This window comes from Aulonocara sp. 'chitande type north' Nkhata Bay, linkage group LG12 (genome assembly GCF_057382095.1).
Source record: "Aulonocara sp. 'chitande type north' Nkhata Bay isolate Kocher_YH1m ecotype deep benthic linkage group LG12, A_spYH_male_GT1.1, whole genome shotgun sequence".
Taxonomy (NCBI): domain Eukaryota; kingdom Metazoa; phylum Chordata; class Actinopteri; order Cichliformes; family Cichlidae; genus Aulonocara; species Aulonocara sp. 'chitande type north' Nkhata Bay.
Genome location: NC_141355.1, coordinates 37,181,082 through 37,205,023, shown reverse-complemented (window position 1 = coordinate 37,205,023; position 23,942 = coordinate 37,181,082). Strand labels below are relative to the sequence as shown.

General features: G+C 43.2%; 1 protein-coding gene across 2 annotated transcripts in view; it reads left to right on the top strand.

Moving 5' to 3' along the window:
- Positions 1-22,369, top strand: part of rasgef1ba (RasGEF domain family, member 1Ba) — a 126,920-nt gene extending 104,551 nt beyond the window's left edge. For both annotated transcript variants that reach the window (XM_086315472.1, XM_086315473.1), the window contains 13 exons: positions 862-1,044; positions 1,157-1,279; positions 1,469-1,606; positions 6,551-6,766; positions 7,231-7,305; positions 8,143-8,238; positions 8,725-8,827; positions 10,947-11,026; positions 12,361-12,456; positions 16,050-16,145; positions 16,613-16,736; positions 17,493-17,565; positions 20,910-22,369. In XM_086315472.1, the coding sequence (XP_086171598.1) occupies positions 862-1,044; positions 1,157-1,279; positions 1,469-1,606; positions 6,551-6,766; positions 7,231-7,305; positions 8,143-8,238; positions 8,725-8,827; positions 10,947-11,026; positions 12,361-12,456; positions 16,050-16,145; positions 16,613-16,736; positions 17,493-17,565; positions 20,910-20,934 (1,428 nt within the window). In that variant the 3' untranslated portion in view covers positions 20,935-22,369. The remainder of the gene's footprint in view (positions 1-861; positions 1,045-1,156; positions 1,280-1,468; positions 1,607-6,550; positions 6,767-7,230; positions 7,306-8,142; positions 8,239-8,724; positions 8,828-10,946; positions 11,027-12,360; positions 12,457-16,049; positions 16,146-16,612; positions 16,737-17,492; positions 17,566-20,909) is intronic.
- The last annotated feature ends 1,573 nt before the right edge of the window (positions 22,370-23,942 follow it).

Here is a 23,942-nt window from a genome sequence, read left to right as displayed (position 1 = left end):
TATCGTGTCCTGCCCTGCATAATGATCTATTCTGCCCTCTTCAACACACACAGTCTCCTTCTTGCTTTTAGTCACGCACATTCACATGGCAGGGTCGGAAGTTAACAGACAATGTGATCATACAATGTGCTTTCAGGATTAAAAAAGAAGTCTCTGGATTCTCCGGTGTGAGGATTCTCACAAGCTCTTACATGTTTTTAAGTGTGTTTTCCGTTTTATTTCTCTTCCAGCATAGATGCAGAGCTTCCTTTAATACCACCCGCTTAGGAGTTGAGTCAGAAGACCTTTTGAATTACTAATATTTTGTAATTATCTCATGAAAGCTTAAACCCTCGTTTGTTTTCAGTCGTTAGCGCCGGCATTAGATGTTGCTGCTTACTGGACTGGAGGTGATGCACATTATCTGCATAGTAATGTTGTGGTCATATAGAACAAAGGCCTAATCCTGTGAGGGTTAAGAGTTCAGCTTCCTGTAAAGCTTAGCGGGGTCAAAACTGAACAAACTGTCTGCCAGCTGTGTGTTCCTGTTATCTTGTCATCCAAATGACTCATAAGACTCCATCATCCTCGTGTCCTGTCCAACCCTAATTTTGTTTTTCAGCTCTTTTATTTCTTCTTTTCTCTCAGTCGTCCATTTGTACATCCAAATAAACTCAAACCACAAACCAGAAACCTTAAAAAGTCCAGAGGAGGAAAAGGGTGTCGACTGTGTCCAAACCATTTCCCAAACAAACCTTTTAGTGTCCGCGTTTGCGTCTGGGAGCTATTTCGGATCCGTCTGGACCTGCATCAGCAATCGTGGTTAAATATCTAAAAAGCACCGTCTCACTCTTCCTGTGTTTGTCCTCTTTGTTTGCACAGGACACGATGCCTCAGACACCACCATTCACAGGGCAGCTGAACAGTGGCAGCTATAACAAAAACCTGTACCAGACCAAGGAGGAAGGCTACCCCGGCCTTTATTATAATGATAACAACCTGGTGTCCGGGTCTCTGGAGGCCCTCATTCACCACTTGGTCCCAACTGTGGACTATCATCCAGATGTGAGTGTTGCATTGTGATGCTTTCAAATGCTAAATATATATTTTTAATTCAAGCTTTAAGAATCAAATCATAATTTTTGTTATTTAATAAATGTGTCTTTTATCTCAACAGAGGACATACATCTTCACCTTCCTGCTCAGTTCTCGCCTCTTCATCCATCCTTATGAACTGATGTCCAAAGTGTGTCACCTGTGCACGGAGCAGCAGCGGCTTGGCGATCCCCAAGCTGATAAGGTATGCTGGGGGGAACGGGGTTAAAAGCATGACTTCTATTTTAAAAAAAACACCATCACTGCTATGTTCAGTTTCGAACAATGGCATTAAAAGTCAGTGAAATATTGAGTTCTAACAGGACTCAAAAATCGTATTAAACTAGGATATTCTTTCACCCTTCCTAAGTACATATTTCACCTGCATTTTCAGATGAGAGTCAGGAAGATTGCTCCCAAAATCCTCCAGCTGCTGACAGAGTGGACAGAAACCTTCCCATATGACTTTAGGGATGAGAGGATGATGCGGAGCCTGAAAGAGCTGACCCACCGGCTTGCCAGCGGAGACGAGGTCAGTCTTTCTTCATTTCCACTCACCACGACACGCAGCAAAAGGGGTTTTCTAGATCAGTCAAGTAGCAAATGACCTGCTGATTAGATAATATGTTTAGTTTTAGGTGTTATCACCAATAGTGCAGTGCTGTTTAGTAGACTGCACGTGCAGTAAAGCTACAGGCGCAGGCAGATTTTTTGCAGATAGCAGCGGAGGGAGGTGGAGTGGGGGTATCTCTGGCAACAAAGCACTTTTGAGCCCGGATCGGTTGAGAGAGAAAAGCCCCATTGTTTATGGCCTAGGTGGGTTTTTTGTCATCCCTGCAGTGCTCCTTCTTAGGCAGCATTTGGATTGTTCCTCTGCAGCAGAGCTGAATGTCACCGGCTCAGTGCGCCTTTAGCCTTGCTGCAGCCTGTTTTTAGTAGGCTTGAACAGTTTTTTGTCCCGTACCCTCTGTTATCTTTGGGGTACGTGCTGACCCTCCGACTTTACACATTTAGATATAGAAACGTTGTTTTGACAAGCAGTGACTCATGCTATGTATGTTATGAAAGGAAGTGCTAGCATAAGCTAAAGTACTAGCAGGAGGCAAAATGGAAATTTAGAGGTGAAAGCCCCCCACGTGAACCATGACAGGTTAATATGTCTCTCAAATATGAGTGCTTGCACTTGGCAAGCACTCATATTTACAGAGCTTCGAAACTGCAGAGCTATGCTAATGTAGATCATTTGTCCTGTGGGACAGTTTGTTTCATGCAGGGATTCACTGAAAGATGTTTCCCTCATGATGATTATTAAAAAAAGGTCCCATGATGATTCGTCAAGTTTACTGTGCTTCGTAACTCGTGCTCCTATCCTTCCATGTCACCGTCTCATGTTCCCAGTTAAATTTTCTTTGGTCTGAACAATTAATGATATTAGTCCTCATCAGACTGGATTCTTCCAGTGCACGTGCTGATTGTTTGAGTCATTCCTTTTGCTCGGGAAAGTGGCACACACAAACTAAGTGTGTGTATTTTTGGATGTTTTAGTTGTTGCAGCAGCAGCTTGTCAGGACCAGATAGTGATGAAGAAGAGAAACCCCCCCCCCCGCCCCCTCTTTAGCACTCAAGACAAGAAAAACACGCACCCCCACTTTTTTAATCAGGCTCCACAGGACTCATTGATGGTGCGAGGACAAGTATTGATCCTGACTTTATCTAGAAATCAATTCAACCTCACATGACACTTGGACACATTTACAGCTTTCCAGATCCTCCACCCACCCCCATGGAAACTTACCCAGGGTCGACAGCAGTACACACACTCATAGACATTCTTATAAACACGCACTGTTTTGACGGTCATGCAAACATCTTTTGATTTCACACTAGATTGGCTGCAGCTGGCGTTAACACCAAACCTCTGTGGATATTTTTGATAGTTGAAATTGATTCTAGCTTCGGGGGAAACAGGCATTAGGTGAAGATTCCCAGGAACTTTTACCTGAAATAATACCATGCTTGGTATATTTAACAAAAATAAAAATAAAAATGAGAGGTACTATTTGCTGCTAGTCAGTTAAGACCAAAATGAAACATTATCTCTACTGGCAAATAGAGTTAAACTAGATAAAGAGAAACCATTGGCACGCTATGGGTGAATTACGCAATAATGCACACTTTACTTTCAATTTCTTTTCCAAACGAGTCTATTTTAAGTCTGTTTTTAAATAATCTTTCCAGGAGTTCCCCTGCATATCCAGTACCTGCCTTTGTGTCCTTAGACCTTGCGGGAAATGTAGTTTATGAGATGTTATCAACTAGGAATGAACTTGTTGACTTAATAATTTCGTTGAGAAAGATTGATCGGGTTTACAATACAGCATGTTTTGTACTGACAAAGCAATAGTATCCGAATATCATGAAGATAAACTCAAATGTCATGTAAGCATGGTGTGCAAAGCCTGACCAACAACAGTCCTCTGAGTGAATCGTTCTCAGGGAAGCTTTGATGCCCCGGGTGCACACGTTGCACCAAATAAATGTTAGGGGAAAGGAGTCGAGTTGAACAGTTGTTTATTCATGTGTCCATAGATATTCCCCCCGTGGTGAGAAAGGATGACACCTTATTTTTGGTAGTGTGAACACCGCAGGACATTTCCAGGAAATACAGCTGTTTAAATTGTGGGAAGTGCTTCTCGGGATGGGGCTTTGAATAGATCTGATTTGGAGAAAGTGTGAAACAAAACTAAACATGAAGGCTCCAAATCAGGTTTGAAATTCAAAACATAAATGCTTTAGCATAAGCACGTCTGAAGTTTAGAGTTGGGTGCTGGTTCTTTGGCGAGTCAACCACAGTGCTCTGGGAAGAGAGTCCAGAATAGATGTCCTGAACATCTGGTCAGACTTATGTCCAGACCACACTCTGAACATTCCCAGACCTTGATCTCTGTAGTAAGACTGTCATTATGGACGTGGTTGGATATACAGGGAAGCTGCAGCTAAGGAAAAAAAACTGACACTGTGATCTCGATCTGAACTCGCTTACTGGTGCACAGTTCTTGACCTGAAAATGTGCAGTTTTTATTTTGCATGCTACGTTTTTATGGTAATTTTGATAGATTTTTAGTAGCTCTCACATGATTTAGACACACGAGGTGCCTGACATACCTGGAGAAACTGAATATTCAGATGGAGGCAGGTGTGCTTTGCACCATTGTGAAGTTGGTACTGCAAGAATCTTTGCATAAGAAGCTTAAACAGACAATGGGACCGATATCTTCATTGGCCACAACCATTGCATAGTGAAAATCTGATTCTGATTATTGCATGGTATCATATTGTAATTCACTCTCACCTCTAAACTGTGCATTGTATCAAAGATAACAAAGGAACTCAAAGGCAACAATGTTGGAGTATCAGTTTCTCCTGAATGGGGAGAATCAGTTTTCATCTATGTTCAACATTAACAAATACGACACCAGGCACCTTGAAATAATGCAAGCACACTTTTAAAAACTGGTTTTTATAAAAGACTAAATTCAAGTTCTAACATTAAAGACATGAAACCATGAAACATCTCACTTGTGTTAAACTCGATTCACTCGCACACGGATTATGCCGACTTCACAGATTAATGCTGAACACCAGGGAGGTCTCGTTTAGTTGGCTGAGAGCTACTTCTGCCGCATCGTGACTTGGCACCATGCGCATGTTTGTAGTTTAAAACAATCCGGCCCAGTACACCTTTTACTCTGCTCATTAGTTCTGGTTGAATGAACGTCTAAAAACAGTCGGGCCTTTGCTTTGGGTCAGGTGGTGCTCCACAGGAAATGACACCAGTCAGCCAAGAATAACAGGACCTCTAGTGATATGATGGCATAACCCAGCCATGTGCTCAGAAGTGTCGACTTGCACTGAGCAGTCGTCTGCCACCTCAGGACCGCTGCCAGTGTTGACGGTGAAGGGAATCGCATGCCACTGCTAGGCTCACTCGGTCGTAACGCCAAAAGTTGGGGTGAGCAAATGTGACTTCCTCTGCTTAGAAATGTGACGCATGCCGTTGTCTCCAAGATCCGAGACTATATTTACCCGACCCTGGCCTGTCCTCTGTTTGTGGTGGGGACAGAAGCTACGGCAGATGGTTCACTGTGAAGTGGATTTTCACTGGTGGCATGTCTCGCTGTTGTCCAACTGTGCAGGAGCACGGTCAAGCATTAGCAGAGTTAATACAGTGTTTATCAGCCGGGTTTATTGCAGTGTGTGAGAGAGGACTGAGTGTAAGTGTGCAACTAATGAATCTTAATGTTTGTTTTGCAACAAATTCTTTCTTTTCCTGTTCAGACAATTTTTTTTTTAAAGTTTGGAACTAATTAATGTCTTCAAACTGTAAGCATCGATCTAGAAACAATTGGCAACTATCAAAAATCGGATTTTGGCATTTTTCACTGTTTGTTGAGAATCTACAGCACAGCACTCGTACATAAAACCTGAGTTTTCTCTCTGCAGTTTCATTTTTTATTCTGGCAATCACCCCTTGCCAAAAACTGCAGTGTCCACAGAGCCACAGCTGATTGGCTGACACATGAATGTGTCTCTTCATGTGTCATTGCACCTATCACAGCCACATCACCCACAAACAGATGCATTAGTTGCGCCCTGGGAAGGGAATTTCAGAAAAAGGTCCCGCCTTGACTGTTTCCAGCAGAGCGATGAAAGCCCGCTCATTTTTATCCCCAATGTCTGAGTGCAGCACAGACTCGTCATACTTGATTGCTGTTTAGACATCCAGCCCTCCACATCCATTATAAAGCTTGGGTGTTCTTTCCCACCCCTGTTGAACTTGGTCTTGTTGTAGATCCCAGATTCTGGAGGCTGAATTGGCAGAAAGTTCAGAGATGAGAGATGTGGCCGTGAAGGGGTTCTTGGGATCATTCTGCCTTCTCATCATACACAAAATCAGATACACATGTTCTCTTTCCCTCGACCGGCCGTCTTATACAACTTCTATGCTAAAGTGGAGCAGAGAGGAAACTGTTATCTAATCGTGGCCTGTTTGAGTCACAGGAAAGTTTCAAAATAAGATGACCTCTCAGCCAGTAAGCCAAGAGTCCCCTGCCCTATTCCCCGTGAGCTGATGAGAATTATTAATAAACCTGGCAGGAAGAATTTTGTGTAACATTGTGATTGATATTGTAGTAAATGAAAAAAGGCTCATTTTTCTGCAATTTACACTTTGATGGCTGTTCTGTGGCTCTGGACTGTGAACTTGCATCTTTCATCACCTGCACCACCCTGAAACGCAAAACAAGCAAAGTTAAAGTACAAGGTTAAGAGTTGGGTGTTCTTTAATGTGAAAACAAGCTTCATATGATACCCAGTACTGTTTCTGAAGATGCTAGTAAAGCTAAAGTTCCTGGCAGATGGCATACTAACCTAAAACTGAGTTCCAGCAAACAGATTTCCTTCTTTCTCCTCACAGATTTACAGGAAGGCAGTCAGCCAGATGAGCCAGGGCCTCATCAGGAGGTTGACGGTGCTCAGCCAGTACGAGGAGGCGCTGGGCAAAATCAACGCCACTGCGGCTGAGAGGCTCACGGTTCTAAAAGCGAAGCCTCAGGCAGCCATACAGAGAGACCTGCTGTCTATCTGCAATGACCCCTTTACCGTCGCCCAGCAGCTCACACACATAGAGCTGGTAAGAGAAGCAGTTCTTAAAAATCTATTTAAATGTCATTTATTTTGAAGTAAGCTCTAAATGTGACCTTCCAAGGAGCAGTCTGAAACCGCATCACTGAGACACACACAGAAGTCAAAGAGAAGCAGGCCAGATCGATATCAGAGAGGGCGACGCATGTCAGAGCAGGACCAGATCTCTGTGATGGACTGATAAATCAGTGTGGTGATTGATTGATTTGAAACAGTGCTGCTTAACCACAGTCATTACATATCAGCTAAATCAATGTGAAAAACAGGGTTTAATTGTTTTTTTTTACAAAGGTTCTAAAAAGGGAGATAAAATGTAGGCTTTAATGATGCGAGATAAGTCCCAAACTAACTTTGAACAAGTAGGGAAACCATCTGGTGACTAAACCTTTTACGGTCCTGGTGTGATGCAAACTGTTCGTGGATTCTCAGAGATTTTTCTTTCTCCCTTTTCAGGAAAGACTGAGTTACATCGGACCTGAAGAATTCGTCCAGGCTTTCGTCCACAAGGACCCTCTGGATAATGATAAGGTAATGACTGCATGCTTCAGAATACATCAGCAGATAAGAAAACACATACAGTAGTTATGCAATTTTTTTTTTTTTTTTTTTGGCTGAAATCTGGTGTGTAGACTTGATTTGTCTCCGATGGCCTAGTTTCTCTTCCAGAAGGATGTTAAGTTTACACAGCGCAGTAACTGCCTGCTGCATGGGTCAAAGTGAGGGCAGGTTATTTGCAGACGTTAGCAGCAGACCACATATCCGCTCCCCTCACACACTCAATCACACCACAATTTCCTCAAATCATCCCAGTGTCTGGATTAGATGGGCATGCATGCACCCCATCTCCTAGCAACCACTACTGCCAAGGGTTTGCATTGGTAAGGTGTGTGTGTGTTTTGGGGCGGTGTGGTCTCTTTTCTGGCGTTTGGCTGCTAGGCAACGGGCCAGTTTTTTGGAAGCCAGGGTGATGGGGGTTAAGGCTGCCTTTGTTCTTTTAGGCTAGCTTGCCTCGTACCCCCAACGAGCCACTTGAAAACACGGGGATAACTCAGTCTGTCTGCATAAAAAGCGACATGTTCAGTGGCGGGAACTCGGCATGGGCGCGAGTGGCGTAAGGCTCGAGGAATGTGTGGAATTATATCAAGAGGAATCCACACAAAGAGCCAGCATGCGTAATGTGAATAACATTGACCGCTATTGTGCTTATAGATGAAAAGCAGGGGGAAGCTGAGTATTATTGGCTGCACAGGTCCACTCATTTATTTTTATTTTTTTAATTTGTTGAATCGATTGACATCGACTGGCTTTGCTTTTAACTTCAGTTCTAACTGAAGGTGGGTTTTCTTTGGTGTTTTTTTTCTGCAGAATTGCTTCAGTGATCACAAAAAGGCCAGCAACCTGGAGGCCTATGTCGACTGGTTCAACAGACTCAGTTATCTGGTGGCTACAGAGATCTGCATGGTAGGTAACAAACAGCAAGCCAAGCAGTAAACTTCACTGCTAATGAAGGCGGATTGTTGATGGTACACAACCACTGTTATCTTCATTAGGGATAAAATCGCAAGGTTAATTTTTCAGATAATTGTTTAGTGAATGAAGTACCCAAAGAAATGTTCACAGCTCAGTTTACACTAGATTCTTGCGTAATACATTAAAATATGGCCGAACCATAGGCTGTAAATAAAAGATGGACGTAGCTTTCATGTCCCAAAAGTCCAGCTGAAAGAGGAAGTTCCCTAAAACAAGGTTAAACAAGGCTGCGGTGTCTGGGACAGGCTAAATAAACACTTTTCATGCTTGTCAAATAAAAGAAAGAAAGAAACAAAAACTCCCCGACAATGATTACAACCTTTTCGGGGAACAGCACTTCGCTGTTTGGTAAATGTGTTTGTTGGAAATAAAGCTGAGGCATAATGCAGTTTTTAATGTTCTCCATTTTGTTAACAGCCGGGGAAAAAGAAGCACCGAGCCCGAGTCATCGAGTTCTTCATCGACGTGGCGCGGGAATGCTTCAACATCGGCAACTTTAACTCCCTCATGGCCATCATATGTGAGTTGGAGTTCTCTTTTTTTCTCTCTGAGATAAAGTTTTGTTTCATTGCTGCACAAAACCTGAAGCGATTGTTCCCACAAGGTGATGCTTTGCACTTTCCTCATTCAGACGTGCACTCTGCACTTGCTTCCTCCTGTGTAGGCCTCTGCACAGAGCTTGTTGTCTTGTGGGCATCATCATAAATTTGATTAGTGCTATAAATTGCAGTTTGTTTGTTTTGTTCATGCTGCGGTGCAGTCGCCCCGTGGCAGTAACCTCTCCTGACATTGTCTCAGTTCATTTCCACCTTACGTAATTTTCTTCAGTTTAATATTATGAGTGAAACTTGGCAGCAGATGGAGCGGAGTTCATGCAGATAATTGTCTTGATGGAATTTGTTCTTTGGTCACTCAGACAGTTTTTCCCATGGCTTTCTGCTACGTCTGCTTGTACTTACAGAATCACTCTTATATAGTCACTGCAAAGTCTGCACATTGTAAAATACATTTATGAACCTATTGTCCCTACTTCCAGTGTCTGCGCTTTTGAAAAATAGCCCAAAAGGTATAAAATTGCAGGACAAAGAGTGTGAATTATCAAGCCAATAGTTGCTGAACTCGAGGCGTATCACTGATGGAGTTTCCATTCTTCACTCTGTACAATGGCTGAACTATAAGCATATTGTATCCTGGTCTTTTGAGGTTACTTTCAGTAGAGAAATTGATATTTCCGCCTCTTCTATGTAATTTCTCTCCACATTCTGCCCATTGTGGAGCAAACCCGGGTTGTACTAAACAGCTGCAGGGGTTAACGTGTCTCTAAAAACAAGATTAGTTTCGATAAATGTAACCAGGTTGATTCCAGATCAGAAATGAGAAAAACACTGAGGCCTAAGAGGTTAGAAGACTCTCTGAGTCTCGGAGGATTTAGAGGAGAGCGTGTCTGGTCATCGGTGCCTGAGGGCGGGTGGAGAGTCTTTGCATCCACTACAAACAGGGAGCGGACTCGGGACTGGAAGAGGGCATAAACCGGGCAGATGGTCAGCACTGACCAGAGAGTGTGAGCACACAGGGGAGGAGGGAGGGAGAGAGGGAGAAAGGGAGGAGAGGATATTGGAGTGCCAGCTGTCCTCTGTCCTCCCCAGAGACGGCGAGGAAGAGAGCCACAGGCAAATCCTTCTACACCAGCCTCGTCTCCAGGGACACTGTGTTTGTGATGCTTTTAAAGGGTTATTACCCCCCAAAAGAGATCATTTACCATCAGCTGTGTCTCCGTGAGCAAATACATTTATTTTTTCAGGTCTTGAAATATCCAGATTTGGTTTTCCTTCCTGTCTAAACTGGATCAGAAAAGAAAAAGAAGGGCATTATTATCTAAACTACTGCATGGCTAGAATCGGCCTTGGAGTTAAGTGACCATTTAATTCATTAAAAAAACAACAAAAAACCCCCAACTGTCAGTGTCTTCTTGTCATTGGCGACATTGTGACTGCGCTGAAAAGAAGAAGACATTAACGGTATAATAATCATCTCGTATGTGTCCCAGAGGGACCACTACAGCTAGCACCTGTCCTTCTTCACACTGGTCTCTTTGTGAGTGGATGGAGCCGTTTCCCAGGCAGCACACGTTCTGACACACAGCGTCACATGCCTCCGTGGTTCGGCCTGCATTCGCTTCCGTCCCTCGGTGCTGTGTAAAAGCCAAACTGTCTGCTGGGAATCAAAGTGAGTTCAGGGAGAACACGAGGCTTCGCGGTTTCGAGTTTTATATTTCTGTCTGTGAACCGGAGTTCTTTAGAGTACCCCAGGGCTGTTTTTGTGGTGTTGTTCTGCTCTGTTGGTGACCCTTCGCTGCCTGAACCTGCACCGGGCACACACAGAGGATTACCATATGGGAAGCAGAGTGCTGGGAGGGGAAACAAGGCGTGTGTTAACTCTATTGTTCCTGCTGCCCTGCTGCACCAGAAGAAGCAACGTAAAGAAAGAGAAGGGGAGGCAGAGGGGGGGAGGAAGGGTGGAGGGGGATGTGCGTCTGTCTGGCTGAATGGGGAAAATGCCATGTGTTAATGCGATCGTGTTTGCACGGGCGTGTGATCTCTCTCTCATGGCCTTTGTTTTTGTGTGTGTTTGTGTTGCAGCTGGGATGAACATGAGTCCGGTGTCACGGCTGAAGAAGACCTGGAGCAAAGTCAAAACAGCCAAGTTTGATATTCTAGAGGTGAGTTTGTATAAAAGAGATTTACTTTGACCAGCGCTCAGGAAGTGAGTGTTTTATAATCTCACTTTTAATAATTCAACTCTTAAGTTTTTCCCACGCGTAGTGGCAGTGTTGTGGTAAACACTTATGACAAATCTAATTGTGGGTTTGCGGGGGAGCTACTGCTGTCAGTGATTTATTGGGTAAGAGAGAAAAACAGGGTCATTCTGAAAGCTTTTGCAAGCGTGGATCTGAGTGGGAGAATAAAGGGTTTGCTGTCCATGACTAAGATCGCTCATAAATCCAGAAAAAACAGACTCTCAGAACTGAGCTAGTTGAAGCCTTTCTCTTAAACCAAAGCACATGATAGCCTTTTCCAAGTTTAGTATGATTATATGGTAAAGCAACAGAATTTTCCTGGAACATCTGAGTCTGAAGGTTCAGTTTTAAGTCAGAACATGCAAAGTGCAGAAAAGAACAAAAATCGAACACCTATGATTGTTCTTGGTACATTCTGGAAGAAAAATAAGGGGAAATTTGATGATTCTGTCGGGATCAGGTGGAAATAAATGGAGCCCAGCAGCCGGGAGGACCAGATGTTAAGGTGTAACTGGGTGTGCAAATCACGCAGCCCTGCCTTCCTCCCCGAGGTGTGTGAGAAAACCCAGCATACCGCAAGAACACGTTCAGTGAGCCCAACGGGCCATCAGTCGGCCCTTTTGAAATAGGAGATCTGACGAGTGAGTCTGGGACGCTCTGCGAGACCTGAAAGGGTTTCAAAGACTCGAGTTCTTTAGGTTTTCTTCACGTCTCACTGGAGATCATCCACGTCGTTCCTCTTCTGCTGGCTCTTGTTCCTTTTGTCAGTCGCACCCTTCTTGATGCTTTCCTTTTATCTTTATCTTTTGTCCCTCTGAGGATTTCTTTTAGGTGAATCCCAAACTTTGTGTTTGAGTTAATTTGCTGCTTAGTTTGTTGAAAGTCGCAGACCCAATGGCATCGTCTGTTTGTTGATTGTTTTATAATCCCCCCCCCCCCCCCCCCCCCCCCCCCCCATATATGTGACTACATCCTATGGCACAATATTTGAAACCTGAGGATACTTGGTCGTCATGGTGAAAACTAAAACTAATAATAAAACCACATTTTATATAATTTTCACTGAAGATTTGTTCGAGTTTCAGAGTTTCCTTCAGTGACTTTCACTTTCTTGTCAACTAGTATTATCCAGGCACAGAGTTAGCACTTCCACTGGTGTTAAGCCAAAACACATGTCGCCGGCTTTTTGGGCCATCAGATCCACTCACATTTCAGAGGCATGTGCTCACACAGACTCTGTATTTGTCTCTCCACAGCACCAGATGGATCCTTCCAGCAATTTCTATAACTACAGAACAGCACTGAGAGGAGCCACGCAGAGATCAATCACCGCCAACAGCAGCAGAGAGAAGGTGAGGCCTTGATGTTCCCGCATTTGACGGTGGCGTGTTTACGGGAGATTGTCTATTCTGAATATTTAAACGTAATCTTAACTTTCCAACTGGTTCACCTGTAGTTCAGCTCCCATCTGAACGCCTTGTGTCGGGCAGAAAGAGAGCAAATTAAATATGGACGATGACATTTGAAGCGCAACATTTGTTGCATCGGATTCACAATTCTGGGAAAAGCTGCGATTCCGATTATTTATTTCTCTTTGCCAAAAAGATGACAGATATTTTCGTACTGAATACCAGACCTTTATTAAAAGATGGACGTAACCATGGTGATGTCAGACGTTGGATTGTGGACAAAGACATCTGCTAATTAAGCGACACCCTAATAAAAATAATAAAGAATATCGCTCACCCACTAACTTCGAGGTCTTTGCCATTGATCAGGATGTAAACATTTTTTTTGTTTGTTATTTATTTTGTTAAGTTGGGCATTTTAAGACTGGGAGTCTATGAGGATTGGATTCAGCCTCAAGTGGCCAGTCAAAGAACTGCAGTTTTTGGAGTTTGCTGCTTGATACTGACACATCAAGCAGCCAGTGTTTATGCAGACCCAAGAGTTTGAACAGCTGGACATGTGAACACCAGACTTTGGTTTACAATTCATGTAAACAGTCAGAGACACTTATAGTGAACGGTGGCTCGGTGTCTTTACTATAAACCATTTGACAGCTGTCGTGACCTTTCAGTGGTGACGTGTGTCACAGCGGGGACGTATTACGCTTGACTGCGGTTATGCAAAAAGTGGAGACCTTATCTCAGACTTTATTCTCATGCACTGTGACGTGGAAGGAAGTGTTTGAGGCAGTGCAGAGAACCAAAGCGGCGTATCTTGAAATCGTCTGCACAGTGTGTTCCCGTGATATTTACAGCATCAGCAGCCTCCGGGGAGGACTGCAGAGGGACGGAGGTTACATAACAGTGTAGTGCAGAGGGGACGCAGAGGTCAAGTTATGAGGGTCAAAACATGAGGAGGGTCTGAGTTTCTTCCTCATCAAAGATGCTTTGGAATGAAACGAAAACATGGCCTCCTGCCAGATCACATAGCGTTCTCTGCTGCTTCGACCCACCCTGACCGAATGCGATCCACCCCGAAGCTCGTGGGCTGCCAGACATTAGTGGTCAGCCTCTCGTCCCGTCATCATGTTTAAAAAAAGGTGTTTTTATTTAGTGGAGACAAAGTGTACTGTCGATGTGTGTGCAGCTCCCTGTGGTTCGTGAGGGATGTCCCCCCTTTTTTCGAGCAAAGATATGCAAACAGTCCAGTACAAGAGGTCAGGGTCATGAAATGGAAAGTTCCCAAGAAGTCTGGTATGTTCCTGCATGTGACCTCTCCTTTTGGGGGGTCGGGGGGTGTTTATAGTGTCCGTCAGGCACTCGCAGAGCTTCAGTCTGACGACGTGTGTTTCAGCCTATTCTTGCTGTAGGTTTTGTTCTTTGCAGTGAGGACAGAAAAGATTTAACGATCCAACACTTGTTGCTATGTTGGCTCATTTGCTTGAAATAACATGTTAACAAAATGCCGAACAGCTGATCTAAACCAGACTCGGTGGATTGTGTTTGGTTGTGTAGCAACTATTGTGAGATATTTTATAAGGAAGAATGTGGCAACAGCTCCAGTTTGGACAAAGTTGCATTGCATACTCTTCTTCTAAGACTTGTTTTAACCAGATGGAGACAGTTAATTAAGAAGATAAAGGGTCATTTCACCACAAAATAAAATTTGACAGTGTTTCCCTCGCCTGCAGCGCTATTTTTTGTATGTAAGAACTATTATCTTCTACACAGTTGTGCAGAATAAATATTGCCTGTACCATTAACGGTGTGACCCTCGGCTCGGATATAATGTTTACCTAGCTGCATGCTTGTAAACAAAGAGAACTGCTCGACCAAGTATCGAGTAGGTCAGATGTGGAGAGTTGGGAGGCCAGGGTGACACCTTAGGTTTAATGTTAAGGTTTAAAGTTTAATGTTTAACTTGATGTGGTGGTAAGGTCTGCGACAATGCTCAGGAAGGCGCCTGCTCGGGTCCGAGCGATGCACTCAGGTGGATATACCAGGAACGACTACTTGGCTGTCAGGTATCCAGCTCTCCATCTGCATGTCATCAACAGAATATTATCAAGGCTTCAAAATAAGATCCACATGGATGTTATAAACCCAAGGTTTCCCAGCAGCACACTGGATTGTTACAAGCTTACAAGTGTTTTCTTAATTTGTCAGTGGTTTCATAATTGCTCGTATCGACATAGCTGTGGATTAATTGTTTGGACCAATTGCAATCCCCATTTTAAAGCAACTGTATTCGGGTGATTCAGTCATCTCTATTACAGAAATGTTGCACATTTCATCAACTTAAGGTAGATTTCATTTTGCTACAAAATCCAGCCTCCCTTCGGCTTCCAGGCCTTTAACACCTTCTCATGTCCAGCTGTGAAAACGACTTCCTTTCAGCTCCTGCAGGCTTTTTTTCCTTAAACTCTCCGTGTGTGTACGCGCCCGTGTGTGCGTGCGCGTGTGTGTATGACAACAGCCCTGAGATCACGCACACAGGCAGGCTCTTGTAAACATCCTGCCCCTGCAGACCCCTCGCTGTACTTGATGTTCTGACTTTGTGACTTCACCGAGGCCTCGTTAAATGCAAGTCAGCTGCACCCAACTTTTGTCAAAGGACGGTGTGGAGACATAATTTCACACAAACAGGCGTGCAATCCGAGCCGGCCAAGAGCAGCTTTAGAAGAACACGAGGAACAAAAAGCACATGAGCGAGATTCGCTGGCTTGGCTTGAAAAATGATTTTGTGGGAAGAACTAAAAACAAAGGGTGTGGGCGGCTTGTACAAGTACAGCGTCTGACACAGTGACTTTGTATGAATAATAGAAAGTGCAACACAAATGTAGGTTTGAAGAAGAGCTCAGTGTGTTGCTTTTCCTTCGGTTGCTCCTTTGAAAGCTCCATGAATGTTTAATGTTGGGTGGGGACAGTGAGGAGAGAGGTGACAGACTGAGGAGTTTTATAGGTCAGTGTGCCACTTTACAGCAGCCTTCAGTATAAAACATGTTTTGCTTATGAGCCGTATCAGATGATAAATGTGAGCCAGAAAGTTGAATCCTCTAAATAACCCACCAGCTTACAACCTGCTGGTGCTTCTTCCTTATTTCCTCCGTGTGTGTGTGTGTGTGTGTGTGTAGACAGACATGCAGTGACCTAAATCATTGTAAGTTATGGCAATGAATTATTTAAGTGGCTTTTAAGGGGAATTCTTCTTCTCTGGAAAACTGACCTCTTTACCTCAGACTCACTTCCCCATTAGTTGTTTTTTCTGTTTTTTTTAGCTACAGGTTGTATTTTTACACCCTGCTACAGACTTCTGTAGTTGGAAAACTCGCTAGTTTTACTGTGTGTTTCTCCTGTGAAGCAGAGATCCTCTTTGTGAACCATAATCCTTTTTGAATCGCTGTTTAGAAAAGAGCACACACCTACGAGTCATAAGGAAATCCCCCTTATATCTGCTCGCTGATATTAAATCCCTTTCTGTTTCTGTTGCCCTGCAGATTGTCATCCCTTTCTTCAGCCTGCTCATAAAAGACATCTACTTCCTCAATGAGGGATGTGCCAACAGGCTGCAGAACGGCCACATCAACTTTGAGGTAAACTGAATTTGATATTTCCCAACGGGAGATTCCCCTCACATGACTTTCAGTGTCAGACAGCGTCGCGATATTTACTACACATGGAAACAAATTTTGGGCTGTTTACTACCACTTCTCTAAAGACTGCTGGGAAATGCAGAAGTAAGGCTTGAGTGTGCAAATATCAGCTGTGTTTCCATGATGACCAGTGACCAAACACTATTTCCACTCGTGGCTGGTCACAGCTACCCCAAATCAGACTATTTTAAGGACTGATTCTATCCTTGGAAATAGGCTGCTGCTGAACCACGTCTGTATCCTGCCCTGTTATGAAATAAATAAGTGTATTTGAACACATTAACACTTCTTAACAGCTGACGAGTACCGCAGTGTGGCGCTACCCCTAACCTCATTCAAAGGCAGTCTTTTCATTTGAAACATGTCGATTCCTTCTGAATAACCAACCTGTGTCGTTACTGTTTCAGAAATTCTGGGAGCTCGCCAAACAAGTGAGTGAGTTCATGACCTGGAAGAAAGTGGAGTGTCCGTTTGAGAAGGATCGCAAGATCCTTCAGTACCTGCTGACCGCTCCGGTATTCACCGAAGATGGTGAGTTCATTGAACGTTAAAGGTTATCTTAAATAAAAAAAGGAAACCAATGTGTCCATGTTAAATATGAAGCTACAGACATTAATCAAGGCTTGGTTTGACACTTTATCTATACAAGTGAAAAATTGTGCTTTTCCTCCCCTGTGTAGCTGTGTAGTAACGTTTTTGGGGGGCACGTACCATTTGATTTCAAGTCTGTAAACATGGAAATAAATGGACAAAGCCATACATGTCAATACATTTACACGAGCTCAGAAAACACCTCTAATTATACTAAGATAGTCATAGATTTAAAACTAAGGAAGCAAACCTTGTTACTTTAAATCCCTAATAGGGAGAATTGTTACTTTGTGTCAGTAATGATAAAGCGTTGGTGTGGAATGAAACAGAAGAAACCAAAATGATGTGCCCTCCGCCTCTTTGTCCTTAATCATAATAATATAGCAGTGCAGAGACTAATCCTCAGATCCTCACACACCTCGTTATCACCTCTCGTGCTCCAGCGGCACCGATAGTCTCAGTCTCCTGTAATCCACTTCAAAGTCTCGTCACCGGTTCGGGCTCCTATCGCAGTGTTATCAGAGACCGACGGGGAGTAAAATCCTCCCGACTCTGAAACGCACTGTCTGAACTGACCAATCAGCTTTGAGCATCAACAGCATTTACTACAGAAAATAGTAGAGTGAGGGGAAAATGGGTTAAGGTGGCATATAAATGTCACAGCTTTGAATGATCTTGCTCTGTTTCTCATTGCAGCTCTGTATCTGGCATCATACGAGAGCGAAGGTCCTGAGAACAACATGGAGAAGGACAGATGGAAGTCTCTGAGGTGTGTATGAACCCCTCCCCGCTCACTCTGCATGCACGCACGCACACACACACACACACACACACACACACACACACACACACACACACACACACACACACACACACACACCCCCTCAGGGGCTTCGAGTCTTTCAATCACGGCTGTCACCCCGCATCCTCTGCCCGGTCTCCCCGCTGACCAGGCACACCCAGAGGGATGTAGGTCACGCTGTGAGGCTGACCCCTCACGCTACTCAATAAATGCATTAAACACAAACAGAGGCTGTCATCGGTCTTCCAGGCCACGCCGTCGCTTGCACACGCGCGTGTAAAGACATCAGTCATTTTCACACAATTACATCTTATGTGCGCAATAACGCCATACCCTCCTGTCACACAGTACTGTGTGTGTGTGTGAGAAGATGGATGAGAGAAAAATGTCTTTGTTCAGGTGGCTCTAAGCCCCAGAGAGCTGACGGAGGGATATTTCCTCGCTTCAGCATCACGCTGAAGTTAAATTGACACGAACTGAGTCAGGGATGCGTCGCTTCTCCGCTGAGAACTGTTAAGATCAGATTCATTTATGTGGCCGTGAAAAATTTGCGGATTTTAAGTTTTCAGTTATTAAACTACAAGAAATTGCTGTAAAAACAACAGATGGCTGAGAAAACACTCTGCCCTTTCTTTGGACTCGCATTAATGTTGCAGCTCTCACTAGAGGTTCACACTAAGAACAGGATAATCCTCATTCTGTTAGCAGATGAACTCATGAATTCCTCTTTGAGCCTTTAATGAAGTACAGCAGCGATTGGTCCAGCTCCAAAAGCCATTTTCTAAAAACATTTGGGGTGTTTTTAGCCTTTATTATAACTTATTTAAGTTACATTGTGAGGTAGAGGTGGGTAGGTGGCACAATATGAAAGGAAGTAAAATTTAACGTGGGAAATGGTAACTGACCAGTGTTGGGTAAGTTACTTTAAAATAGTAACTTAGTTACATTACTAGTTACTTTGAAACTTTGGTTTTACTCAGAATTCTCTTGTTAATGTGTTGCTTCCATAACTTTGCCAGTCTTCTAGCTTGCTTACTTGCCACAAATGCACTGTGCCACCTACCAATAGAAAGGAAAAGATAATGTGCATATTTCCACGAGAGAAATCCCACGCCTGGACCGTCATTGACTGCTGCCATGATTCTAGCCTACGTCACAGAGTCATGTGCGCCTTTTACATCAACACAAAAACTGCAGTCGTGGTGCTTTGACTGTACTCAGAACTCGGAAATTCTGCCTTCTGAATAGGAAGATGTAGGTAACACCAGACTGCAGATGAGCTGCATACAGGGCTGGACTGGGACAGAAAATCGTCCCGGTCATTTTGACTAGAGACCGGCCCACCATTATAGGAAAAATCATAAAGCCTTTGAATGAAAACAAACACTGTTGTGACAGTGATGTACACTGTTCTGATGGTATATATGCATCAATCTATCAATCGTTTGTTGTAAGATTCAGATAATTATTTTTTAAAAGCGAGACATTTTAAATGAGAATAAGAAAGAAAAGTATTTCTTTGTGCCCCCCTCTCCCTGTTAATGCCCTACCTGCCCCCCTGGCAACACTTTGCTAGATCCACACTTGCACAGTTACCAGCTGTCAGCTGCTTAAAAAAGGATCCTGGTGTTATTTGTCTCTCAGAAACAGTTCATAACTTCAACTCATCCATGTCACCTAAAAGGTAAACCTGTTTCTCCTTTTCACCTCAATAAGAAACGCGTAATATTTTCTCTGAATACCAGACGGGACGGTTGGCAACTCTAATAACTTATGAACAAAATAAAGTTCAACATCATTAGCTTCATAGCACCACCCAGCTGTATAGAAACTCCGTCATGCTAGCTAGCACGCAGTACGGAAAAAGTCAGAATAACGAAAATAAACTCCGCCTAAACTTGGTTCATATCTGACCCAGAGAGACTGCAGGTCATAACTTCTTACCTGAAGTTCAGTTCACACTTGGACCGGCGGCCGCCTCGGGTCTCTTTTCCTTCTGCGTCCCTTTTCCTTCATCCACCTGCTGCCTCCACCACTTGCTAATGTTACTGAATCTGTGGAAGCTCCGCGATAGCCACCACACGAAGTAACGAGTAACGAGTAACGAGCCTATCTAAATCCCAGTAACGAGTAACGCGTTACTGATTTTGGCATAACTAGTTACCGTGCTCGTTACCACAATAATAACGTAGTTACTGTAACGCGTTACTTAATAACGCGTTAGTCCCAACACTGTAACTAACATTAATAAATAATTTATTTGGGTGAACTAAAGAAAAAAGTAGTAGTTAGGTTGTAGTTCAGCCTTAAACTCGCTAGCAGACATCCCCACTCGCAGCAACGTTGGCCTTATTTCTGCTCCCAAGTGTCCAAAGAAAGGCAGCTTTGAAACTTCTGCCATATGAAGGACAATGCCAGTGCAGCTTCTCCACCCTGCTCTCACACAGACCTGATTGCAAGTTTTCTTTTTAAAATGTGGATGCAAGAAAGGAAAAATGGATGTAAAACTACACCAAGTATGTATGAACAGTGACCACATGACTCAGAGCGTGACAGCCATGCTTCAGATCGCCAAGCTGACCCCACACATGCGCAGCCACCCACATGCAGACAGACGTATGAATCAGATCTTCTGGCAGGGGTCAAAGGTGAGAGCAGGTTTTTGGATCGGCAGCCTTGCGAGTGTTGGGTTAAGCCCAGCCGGGGTGAATCCACTTAGCTGTGTGTGTGTGTGCACGTGTGTGTTTGTGTGTGTGTGTGTGTGCACGTGTGTGTGGGCGCGTGTGTTTGAGTGTGTGTGGTCACGTTTCCTGAGAGCCTGCCAACCCTGTTTGTCCCCTGAGCTTTGCCTCCACTGCGACACGATCTGTCACTTTATTCCGGCCGAGCTGCGTCAGCAGAACGTGCTGCCGTGCCCAGCGCTGCCCGTCGCCCCCTACATCCACACACGTTACACCTGGAAATCCACTAAAGGCAGACTGTTGCTGTGGCGGTCGCTGTGCTGGACCTTAGGACTGTAAAATTCCAGCAGATTTGCTTAAATCTGTCGTATTAAAAGCATCCATCCTGCAGGGAAAAGGGAAACATTCATGGAAGTCGTCCAAGATATTTTGCAGTTGGCACACTGTAAAAAATTTGACAAAGAGCAGAAATTAAGGATCCTTAATGTTTCAGGTTCTTAAAGATGAATTGCACAGTCATGCTTCACATTCCTCAGCCATTTTTGCAAGAGGCTGAGCACTGCAATCATTAAACATCGCTGTGATGAAAGTCTGCAGATTCTAACGGTGCTGTCTTTCTTTGCCCCACAGATCCACTCTGCTAAGCAGGGTGTAAACCTCTGAAGAAACCAGAATAACGTCGAACCCAACAAGTGAGCCCGCGTGCCCCGTCAGCATCGCTGTTGTCCAAGCAAAGTATCCCCGTGTTGGAAGGGAAACGACAATCTCTGCTTCAGCTGGCAAGGACATTTGGTGTCCCGCCCCAGCTCTGCTTTTCCTTACCCTCTTGCTCTTTGTGCTGTACATTTCAGGACAGCTGTTTTTCATCTCTTTGTATGACTTTATAGTCTTTGTTTTATAAAGAAACAATACAAACCCTCACAGTTTAAAAAAAAAAAAGAAAGGAAAAAAAGGGTACCTGTGAGTGTTAACAAAGTTGGGGCTGTTGTTTCCCCGGCTCTTTTATTTTTCTCCCCACTAAAGCTACAAAGTTAGCTGCTGGTTGGCTAACGCAACAGAAACGCTACTCTGGGTTCCACAAGCCAGCGTTCTCCGTACAGAGAACCCAAACCTTAACCTATAACACTGTTTACCATTAAGCTAGACATTATTTTACTGTATCAGATCCAAGTATCTTTCACTTCATGTTTCTGAAGCTTTTGTTGTGACGTAAGGAAAACAAGAAGGCACTGGCTGCGTTTGAGAAAAGATGTAAAAGTCGTTTTTCTTGTTTGTGTTGTGTAAAATTTAGATTTTCTGAAGCAGGAAGTAACATTTCATTTGTCATTTGTCTTGACATGATTATGGTTCCAGTATGCTTCAAAGGAACTGCAGCATCAGTAAGCTTCAGGAGTTTTGGATGCTTTGAAATTTGCCTTTGAAGCGTACAGAGGCCTTTAGCAGTGAGCTAAAATGGGGTGGGGGGGGGGGTTTCATGTCTGTTTCTTATTGTTCCCAGTTATCTATGCTGAAATGCTCCTCTAGACTCTCATTCATACTTTCCTTTTGTTCCTGCGCCACCTTGCTCTCGTAGAAAAAAATGTGTCGGTGCTGCCCCCTGGTGGTCTAGTCAGAAAATAGCTGAATAATGTGAACTGAGGCTTTCTGGTTAAATTATGTCCATTTAGTTTTTATTTTTCATAATAAAGTACATTTCCACTATGTTTTATTTATACATTTGCGTTATCTCCTCATGCCAATATTTACGCTTATTTTATTGTTATTTAATTTTGTACTAGGTACATAACGTGCATAAGTAGTCCTGACTTTAATATTTTTATATAAGTTTGTATTAGACACTTATTTTACAAGGTACTAGCTCAGCGTATGAAGTTGAATATTTTTGACTGATGTCCGCTTTGCCTTGACTGCTTCTCCCTCAACGCACAGTGCTGTTGTAGTTTGTTGTGTACATACTGTATGTTCCTTTTTCTCTCCCCGTGCTCATCGTTTGTATTTGGACTGTTACAATGGAATAGAGGAATGTTTATGAATGAATTAGTTGTGTTTAAAAAGAGAAAAGTTAATAAAAGGCTTAAATTTATCAGTGACTTCTGTGGGTTTGTTTTGTTTCTGGAAAATGCATTCATGACCACAGACTGTATTGAAAAGATGGGCATAGCCAGGCTCACATTCTGATGTTCTGAACCATCTTGTGCACAATCTGGTGGTTAGAGACAAGGCAACCAAAGCCCAAAGCAAACACTGCTTTATTGTCTATTTAACTTTAAATTGGACGATCATTTCCAAAATAAATAGTGTTTAATCATAACTGAAACTATCACTTGAGGCCATAAATGTTTTTTAAAAAAGAAAACTAAGAGGATCATTTTCTTATGTAAGTCTATACCATCTGATCTTTTTGCCACCTGCTGGCCACCAGAAATGATGCAGGTTTAAGTCACTTCCACTTTGGCCTCACTTGTACATGTCCAGCACATTGTGATTTTGGAAGAGTTTGAACAGCAATGAGACCGCACAGCTTACAGGTTCACTTACTCACTTTGGAGTTTCTTTCTCAGGTGGCCGAGGCCTCACCGGGTACCCTAAAGTAAGAAAAATAAGAGTAAAATGTTGGTCTTGTCACTATTCTCACTCTGAAAACTCAGTATTAAGAGCATTGCGTTTCTTCAAATAAAATCATGTTTCTTTTTGTATGCATTAGTATCATTTCATAATACAGATTATTTTAAAAAGCATTTTTTTAAAAAGATATTTACCAATTACTTTTCACAGAGTAATGGGGATAATGTTAGGGGTAATAATGAGTGCTATAAAACGAAGGCTAATGTTCAGAGTTGTGATTTTTTTTCACTTTAGTATCGCTGGTAGTTACATAAGAGTCAGCAGTCAGGAGGCAGCGCTGCTTAAATATTTATCGTTCTGTTCCTTGAGTTATGGTGCTGCTCTTGTGCCACCTTCATATTATTATTATTATTTTTAAATGATCAATTTTGGTGGCATCTCCAAGTGCACTTTAAGAACTGGTTACTACATAGGGTTACTATCAGAAGTTCAGATCAGTTCTGGGGGGTCATGGTGGACAGACGCTTTGGGATTCAGCTTCTACTAACGGGTGAATTTCATGGTCTTCCAGCGGTCAGTAAGAGAGTTTCGCCTTCAGGCCCAGCAGTTATGTGGTGCAATGTGGTAAATAATAAACTGAACTAAAATAAATGTTGGTGCCATATTTTTGGTACCAGGATGACTCCAGTTTGGTGGAAAACTGTCGAATCTCTCGCCTGACACGACATGAATTTGTTTCGAAGCAGATTCGTCACCTTAGGGAATGAACAGGTGTATAACTGATGACTACATCCCTTCTACTTATGCTTGTTGGCTTCTTCTTCGTTATTTTTGCAGAATGTCAAACCAACTGTTCCCGGGAAGCTGACAGTAAACATTCACATTAAACTCAAACCAGCACCTCGTGTTTTTTCCCCCTGCACATCTAATCTACGCGTAATGTAACGCACATATGTTTAAGACGCATATTATCGCTCTCCTTTGAAACGTCTTTACAAAATTATAAATCAATCAAATATTGCACAAATTATTATAACCTAGTAATATTCAAAGGACTGAGTTAAGAAACAAAAAAAGCTAATGTGCTTGTGATTTCTG